The sequence below is a fragment of the Protopterus annectens genome, chromosome 9.part0 (genome assembly GCF_019279795.1).
Source record: "Protopterus annectens isolate FY-2018-M chromosome 9.part0, PAN1.0, whole genome shotgun sequence".
NCBI classification, from domain to species: domain Eukaryota; kingdom Metazoa; phylum Chordata; order Ceratodontiformes; family Protopteridae; genus Protopterus; species Protopterus annectens.
The window spans coordinates 878,269,814-878,279,433 of record NC_056743.1 but is presented as its reverse complement, the minus strand read 5'-3'; the positions used below and the strand labels follow the sequence as shown (position 1 = coordinate 878,279,433).

The 9,620-nt window shown below is 38.3% G+C and overlaps 1 protein-coding gene across 1 annotated transcript in view; it reads right to left on the bottom strand.

Annotated features, from left to right (window-relative positions):
• Positions 1 to 9,620, bottom strand: part of DCTN2 (dynactin subunit 2) — a 767,074-nt gene that overhangs the window by 686,928 nt on the left and 70,526 nt on the right. The window contains 1 exon segment of the mRNA XM_044083609.1: positions 7,079 to 7,087. Within this exon segment, the coding sequence (XP_043939544.1) occupies positions 7,079 to 7,087 (9 nt within the window).

The following is a 9,620-nucleotide window of genomic DNA, read 5'->3' as shown; positions in this document are numbered from 1 at the left end:
AGGCCCTAGGGCCGACAGCCTAGTACCAACCTATGAACATCTTCCAATGTGGGAGGAGGCAGAAACCCTGATGACATTCCATACGCTCATTCCAATTTTGTTTTAGCCCCCTTGTTGGTACCCTCCATCTGAAAATGAGCTAATCAGCTGTACCATTTCTACCTTTAGTGTCCCTGGGACTGCACCAACAGTGGTGTTAGGAAGGGAAAGTGCAGCAGAACAGCTGGCAGCGCTATGTACAGTCTCGTTTGCCATGACACTTATATGCCCCACGACAGGAGTATTGATGTCATGTGTACCACTGCACATAATGTCATAATAATTAACATCTAGCATTCTATGTGGATAAATTATGGTCACAAATCACAAATGTTAACAAAAATTACAAATATTCAAATTCTGATTAACATTTATTCTCTTTTAGTCATGAGAAGGATGGACTTTCTAATGCAATAATTTAGGGAAAGAAAAATCAATACAAGACAGACTTACTATAGTACATACACATGGCAGTGGTAACAGAAAAAGGCCAGAAATCAACACAGTATGTCTAAATGTTGTCACTGGAGCACACAGAGCTGGCAGTCTCAAACCCCTGTTCCATTCTGCGACTGTTCTGTCACTAGCAACTGAAAATACTACTAATGACTTACACAGCACTGCTGCCAAAGGCTTTAATAGTCGCTGGGAAGAAGGATTTCCACTAGTCCACCCTCAAGCAACCAATTAAAAGGTCCATTCTAGCATCTTTCTGCAGGTAGTTTTGAAGTCCATAGCCCCCCCCCCCCAAAAAAAAAAATGTAACGAGCCCAGTTTCAATTCCTCTTTCTCTTCTAAATCTATACACATCCAACTTTATAACTTTCTACTTGTATCCCAGCCTCTACAAAATAAACTGCTGTTTTGGTAAAGTATGCAACCTCTCTTCATACAAGCCTAAGTTTCCTTTATATGTCTGGTTTTCAAACTGCACAGGGCTTTATCAGTGTCCAATGCACCGGAATGTTCTTTGCATCTCTGGAATTTACACCTTCTGCTATACATCCCAGCACCTTAGTGCCCTTTACTACCCCCTTTACACTGCACTGTGGGATCCAGTTTAGGGGTTGCTGTTATTCCCAGATTTCTCCACAAAAGGTGAATGGCACCTCTATTTTGAATAGACTGAGCTTTAATCCACTATAGTTTCATCCACTTAAGAATGGATTCTAGGAAGTCTTCTACATGCAATAAAATCAGACACAATGCAGAGAAGTGAAAACCTACACATTAATATCAACATAGCAATACTACTCTAAATCTCAGACTTTGGTGGGGTCACTAAATAGAAGTGCACACTTTACAAAAACAAGAGAGCTACAATAAAATCTTAATGAATCCCAAACAGCAGGTAGCTCATGGTCACTACTGGTTATGTTTTGTAAACCTGAAAAGTGGCTGAGCAACATATGAACCTGGCTCCATTTCACATCATATATAATCACATCAGCTGCAAGTCAGATTCAGAGGTTGCATTTTAACATGAATGGCAGAAGAAACTGCCATATTGAAATCCCTTAATTTGGAGGAACTTGTAGCAAGCTCAACAATTTAATCATTGACCCAGGTGTTAAAATTCATCTTAAACTAAGTCAATGAGGAAATCAGTGAATTTTTGCAGAGCCCCCCCAATAAAAAAAAAATAAAATTGGTGCACAACAAATAAGGAAATATCTGTAATTTGCATTTGCTCCAAAGATGTAGTCAAAGGAGTTTGCAATTCCATGGAGAATCTGTGCTATCTAAAATAGATTGCTTGTCTATAATGTTACAAAAGACTTGAAAGGACAGCACCAGAAGTCAAGTGAAGGACAAAATTTATCAAACCAGGTCAGTGCTTGCAAAAAACTTGAAATGTAATTCTGATCAAATGTGTACGAACCTGGTATTACTCAAAAGGGTTCTAAGCACAGCCAATGTAACATGGATCATTTCTAACAGTCAATAATGAAAACTTAGCTCCCTGGGTACTGTATGAAGGCAAGGAGGACCTCAACTTTACAGCACCTTAACCCAAGAGCGGTGACCGGTAGTCCTACCCAAGATCAACCCATCAATCCTATATACAGCACCAAGGCCACTAATGCAGCACCATCTCTATCTATAACAGGGTTGACAAATACTGGTATCCAGAAGGCAATCAATGGTAGGCAGGCAATATTATTCACATCAACAACATTGTGAATAACCACTATTTTATTACTTATTTCATAACCAATAACCTTGTACAAAAATTACTATGATCCAGTTTTAACAAGAATACATCTAACTGAACACAATTCAAGGCAGAAAAATCACAGTTTAAATTAGGAGAAACACGATACTGCAAAATACTCACACCTGTCTGAAAAGACACTGTACTGCTTTAAATAAAATGAAACAACTGCACAAACTTAACTATTACTCCACGGCTTAGAATGGAAAAAACATACGAAAAAGTATAGTCAACAAAACAATGGAGGAAGACAGTCAAGATTTGGGCAACTACACCGGAGAAAGCCTAGCTAACAAAACCAGAGAGAATGACAGCATACATTGCTGGCTGTTCAGATGTCTCTCGTTTTCACAAGGGAAAAAATAACAGAACTGTTCTACCAAATATCATTTCCAGACTTCAAACCCTCAATAATAATGATACATATCAGAGTGCGATATAATGCTGCCCTTTAATATGTGCAAGATATTTTAACACTGTCAAGTCTTGACATCACAATGACAGAATTTGTTTGATTTTACCCTTACCAATGACATGCAAAAGAAGCCAATGAAATGTCATGCAATGCACAACTAGACATAATAAATGCGGACAACCCCACCCATTATCATTCAGGATAATTAAGTGACCAAAAGCAATCATTTAAATCAGTAATAAGATTCAATGGATGACTACTGTGTCATCACCTTACCTTAATAATTTGTTTCAATCAGAACCATTTCCAACCACCAAAGCTGCATTTTCAAATTCTGAGAAATAGGACCACTTTTTTTTTCTGCTGACAGTTATTTTAAACAGCGGTAATGGAAAAAGAAATGAACAGGGATTTTTGCAGATTAATTTTGCATGCAAATCAAGTGCAAAAAAAAAAAAAAACAAAAAAAACATGCAGTAAAGAAATGTATGAAGGGTCTTACTTGTGCAAACTAGTATCCAGGGTAACGTAGTAAGAAAAAAACAAAAAAGCATTAGGAAAGCTTAAGTTTAGGGTGCAACATTTTACAAAATGTACATTGATACATAATTAAAAAAAAGCCACTAACACTATATAAATTTTCCCACTGTACTCATCCCTCATTAGACCCATTATAGAATACAATGCCCTGTTTGGTATGCATCTCTCAAGACATCTGCACCAACTGGAAAGGCCGCAGAAATACCTCACTAAAAGAATCATCACAGACCTAAAGCAGATGCCATATGCTTACCGTCTAAAAAAACTCCACCTCTATTCTGTCGCATATAGTCTACTCAAAGGCAATCTCTGCTTAACATACAAGGCCATGTCAAACCCAGAGCTGTTGGACATGCTAAACTTAAAGAAATCCCAATCCCTCAGAGACGCACGCTCCAGGGATCTAAATCTTGTCATCACAATGAAAAAAACATGCTGGAGGGAAAGGTTCCTGACCCAGAGACTCCACAGACTCTGGAATAGACTGCCCATACATGTTAAGCAGAGCGCCTCTTTGGCCCTCTTCAAAAGGAACCTTGATTATTGGATGGGAGATGGGAAATTCACCCCGGGGATCACATCAGTCGCTCTTGCTAGAAAGGGGTCCAGGGAAGTAAATACTGTGGGAAGAAATAGTCAGGGAATTGTTATGGCTAGGCTTGTATAGGCCCTAGGGCCGACAGCCTAGTACCAACCTATGAACATCTTTCAATGTGGGAGGAGGCAGAAACCCTGATGACATTCCATACGCTCATTCCAATTTTGTTTTAGCCCCCTTGTTGGTACCCTCCATCTGAAAATGAGCTAATCAGCTGTACCATTTCTACCTTTAGTGTCCCTGGGACTGCATCAACAGTGGTGTTAGGAAGGGAAAGTGCAGCAGAACAGCTGGCAGCGCTATGTACAGTCTCGTTTGCCATGACACTTATATGCCCCACGACAGGAGTATTGATGTCATGTGTACCACTGCACATAATGTCATAATAATTAACATCTAGCATTCTATGTGGATAAATTATGGTCACAAATCACAAATGTTAACAAAAATTACAAATATTCAAATTCTGATTAACATTTATTCTCTCTTTTTAGTCATAAGAAGGATGGTCTATGTAATGCAATATTTAGGGAAAAAGAAAATGAATACACAACAGACTTACTATAGTACATACACATGGCAGTGGTAACAGAAAAAGGCCAGAAATCAACACAGCATGTCCAAATGTTGTGACTGGAGCACACAGAGCTGGCAGTCTCAAACCCCTGTTCCATTCTGCGACTGTTCTGTCACTAGCAACTGAAAATACTACTAATGACTTACACAGCACTGCTGGCAAAGGCTTTAATAGTAGCTGGGAAGAAGGATTTCCACTAGTCCACCCTCAAGCAACCAATTAAAAGGTCCATTCTAGCATCTTTCTGCAGGTAGTTTTGAAGTCCATAGCCCCCCCCCCCCCCCCCAAAAAAAATGTAACGAGCCCAGTTTGGATTCCCCTTTCTCTTCTAAATCTATACACATCCAACTTTATAACTTTCTACTTGTATCCCAGCCTCTACGAATTAACTGCTGTTTTGGTAAAGTATGCAACCTCTCTTCATACAAGCCTAAGTTTCCTTTATATGTCTGGTTTTCAAACTGCACAGGGCTTTATCAGTGTCCAATGCACCGGAATGTTCTTTGCATCTCTGGAATTTACACCTTCTGCTATACATCCCAGCACCTTAGTGCCTTTTACTACCCCCTTTACACTGCACTGTGGGATCCAGTTTAGGGGTTGCTGTTATTCCCAGATTTCTCCACAAAAGGTGAATGGCACCTCTATTTTGAATAGACTGAGCTTTAATCCACTATAGTTTCATCCACTTAAGAATGGATTCTAGGAAGTCTTCTACATGCAATAAAATCAGACACAAATCAGAGAAGTGAAAACCTACACATTAATATCAACATAGCAATACTACTCTAAATCTCAGACTTTGGTGGGGTCACTAAATAGAAGTGCACACTTTACAAAAACAAGACAGCTACAATAAAATCTTAATGAATCCCAAACAGCAGGTAGCTCATGGTCACTACTGGTTATGTTCTGTAAATCTGAAAAGTGGCTGAGGAAAATATGAACCTGGCTCCATTTCACATCATACATAATCATATCAGCTGCAAGTCAAATTCAGAGGCTGCATTTTAACATGAATGGCAGAAGAAACTGCCATATTGAAATCCCTTAATTTGGTGGAACTTGTAGCAAGTTCAACAATTTAATCATTGACCCAGGTGTTAAAATTCATCTTAAACTAAACGCCTCACGTGACAAAAAAACTAAGTCAATGAGGAAATCAGTGAATTTTTGCATACCCCCCCCCCCCATAAAAAAAAATAAAATTGGTGCACAACAAATAAGGAAATATCTGTAATTTGCATTTGCTCCAAAGATGTAGTCAAAGGAGTTTGCAATTCCATGGAGAATCTGTGCTATCTAAAATAGACTGCATGTCTATAATGTTACAAAAGACTTGAAAGGACAGCACCAGAAGTCAAGTGAGGGACAAAATTTATCAAACCAGGTCAGTGCTTGCAAAAAACTTGAAATGTAATTCTGATCAAATGTGTACGAACCTGGTATTACTCAAAAGGGTTCTAAGCAGAGCCAATGTAACATGGATCATGTCTAATAGTCAATAATGAAAACTTAGCTCCCTGGGTACTGTATGAAGGCAAGGAGGACCTCAACTTTAGAGCACCTTAACCCAAGAGCGGTGACCGGTAGTCCTACCCAAGATCAACCCATCAATCCTATAATACAGCACCAAGGCCACTAATGCAGTACCATCTCTATCTAGAACAGGGTTGACAAATACTGGTATCCAGAAGGCAATCAATGGTAGGCAGGCAATATTATTCACATCAACAACATTGTGAATAACCACTATTTTATTACTTATTTCATAACCAATAACCTTGTACAAAAATTACTATGATCCAGTTTTAACAAGAATACATCTAACTGAACACAATTCAAGGCAGAAAAATCACAGTTTAAATTAGGAGAAACACGATACTGCAAAATACTCACACCTGTCTGAAAACACACTGTACTGCTTTAAATAAAATTAAACAACTGCACAAACTTAACTATTACTCCACGGCTTAGAATGGAAAAAAACATACGAAAAAGTATAGACAACAAAACAATGGAGGAAGACCGTCAAGATTTGGGCAACTACACCGGAGAAAGCCTAGCTAACAAAACCAGAGAGAATGACAGCAGCGTACATTGCTGGCTGTTCAGATGTCTCTCGTTTTCACAAGGGAAAAAATAACAGAACTGTTCTACCAAATATCATTTCCAGACTTCAAACCCTCAATAATAATGATACATATCAGAGTGCGATATAATGCTGCCCTTTAATATGTGCAAGATATTTTAACACTGTCAAGTCTTGACATCACAATGACAGAATTTGTTTGATTTTACCCTTACCAATGACATGCAAAAGAAGCCAATGAAATGTCATGCAATGCACAACTAGACATAATAAAATGCGGACAACCCCACCCATTATCATTCAGGATAATTAAGTGACCAAAAGCAATCATTTAAATCAGTAATAAGATTCAATGGATGACTACTGTGTCATCACCTTACCTTAATAATTTGTTTCAATCAGAACCATTTCCAACCACCAAAGCTGCATTTTCAAATTCTGAGAAATAGGACCATTTTTTTTTTCTGCTGACAGTTATTTTAAACAGCGGTAATGGAAAAAGAAATGAACAGGGATTTTTGCAGATTAATTTTGCATGCAAATCAAGTGCAAAAAAAAAAACAAAAAAAACATGCAGTAAAGAAATGTATGAAGGGTCTTACTTGTGCAAACTAGTATCCAGGGTAACGTAGTAAGAAAAAAACAAAAAAGCATTAGGAAAGCTTAAGTTTAGGGTGCAACATTTTACAAAATGTACATTGATACATAATTAAAAAAAAGCCACTAACACTATATAAATTGGCTGAGTAGGCTGCAGAAAACAGAGTGCACACATTTTAGTAAGGTCATTCCTTTATCACAACACAGGCTTTCAAACCTTCTATTCCCCAAATCCTACAGCAAGGCAATATGCAGAATGACATACCGAGCCTCCCTCTACAAATTCATTAAAAAGGTAGAGTTCCAGACTAGAATGTGCCATCCTAAAACAGGAATGCTGAAGTTAAAAGATTTAGCAGAAAGAAATTCTGATGAACCGGGTAACTATTAGTTTTTCACAAGTGTACCAACCTAAAATACACTGTTTTGACGCAAAAGAATTATGAACAGTTCTATTTTAAATAATCATGCATCAGCTGTAGATGGAAAATGACAATGCACAATTCCATCACTTCCTTCTGACTTTCTCCCCTTCCTGTAAAAATTGAACATGGTGTGTTCAACAACTACCTGAAATGACTAGCTTTCCAGGATTCACACCAGGTTCTTTACAATGACTCATTACTGATACTGGTGACCTGAGGTGGGTGTTGTTCTGGTAGTGGCTTAAAATTTCTCCTTGGCCACTTTTTCCTGTGAAGTATTAAGAAACAAAACACTTTGTACTGCAGAATTTTTATACCTACTGACACCTTTCAATTCTTTGCTGAGTCATGTACTGCAGTACTTTTCTTCAGACTCCAGTATGAAGTACTCTTTACGGCTGCGTTTATCTTCCATTTGCTGACTAATGCATGTAAAGTGACACAGCAGAAGTACTGTGAACTTATCTGGGAGCTGCCCTTCACTTTAATCCCCCAATCTGGTGCTCAGTCCTACTTTAGGACACGCTCTACACTTGGAAGAAATTTGCTGTGGCTCCTCCTGAAGAGGAATACACAGGTTATGCTTTTACTCATGAAAAGGTATTTGCTGTTATTTCTCTCAGCATACTGGCAGCGTTACTAAGCAGTCATTGATTTTTTTTTCCCACAAAAGGCACAATGTCCTTTGCTCAGTAACTTAAGTTCATTTTGAGGCAATGCCTGTGTTTAAGCAGCTCGTTCACTTTGTCATCCAGTGTACAGTGTTCTGAACTGAGTATTACTTTGCTCTTTAAAACTGCACAGCAGTCTGCAGCACTGTGTAATCAGGATTGCACAACAACCTCTTGCACACCTCTGCTGTCTCCCTCAACCCTAAGGAAGTGAATATTTCTGTTTCTGGATAACACTTTTCTAAATAGTTGTCAGCTTTGGGCTACAGGAATCATGGTAAGTTTTTTCTACAGTACTGACTGCAGATGTTAACACACTGATAGGACCACTACTACAGACTTTCTTCATGAATATCCACTGTGGAGATCTGAAATGATGCTCCTTTATTTTACCCCTGTGAATACTACTACTGATATACTATGACTTCCAGTATTGATGCTCCTCCTCAAAGTTTACTTCTGTAGGTTGGAAAGCCTCCAGCTAACCAAGTCAGTTTCAGAAAAACTAAGATGATTTTGCTGCCGCTCAGTGAAATGGCTATCTTTGGGTATACTCAAAGTGATGCTCACCTTAGTTTGATATAAAATTATTTAACCATCTCAAAGATAATGTCCTTCTTTTGACAGCTAACTGCACCCTTTGCTTTAGAGGGATGCCAATGGTTACACTAACTACACCCCAATGGAATTTTTCCCACAATCCAATTTTATTAGACTCAAAGATCAACTTTCAGAAAAGTACACATACTCTTGCTGAGCACTACATACTCTCAATTTGGCAGATGGATGGTAAACACTGCAAATATACTTCATGCTGCAATGATGTCTAAGAGGATGCGATGCAAACAGTATCTTCAACATCTTCACAGCACATTACAAGGTAAAGAATGCAAAGAGCAACTTACTGTAAATAGGTTTATAAATCTTAAATTCTGAAAAACTTCTCTTAAGCAGAAGGAGACAAAGACTTGGTTTCAGGTGATCAGATATCAAAAACAGTTAAACTTCTTAAGTCAAAAATAAGGAATATTTTTCCATACACAAGATCTATGCAATAATCTGCTCTTCCTGCACTCAGACTTGTTATAATCAACGCTGGGGTCACTGTGCCTTGGGGGTAAGAGGTAAGTTCCTTGCAGCAACTCTATGGAAAAACAATCACAACTTTTCCTTAACCTGTCAGACAGTGCGATTCAAACAAGAAATGTTTATTCAATTAACACAGTACTGATTCAATGAACACTCTCAAGAGTCCAGTGAGATTTCTCATTCACAACCCAGTTTAAAGTACAATAAACAGGAATGCAAGTCACTATGTGACAAGTCAGATGAAGGCTCTAACTGACATTTGCTACTGGCAGCCACACAACAGGATTATGCAAGAAAGCAACCTGTTTCCCCCCATCATACTCATTACTACCATCTACATATAAAGGTCAATCACAGGA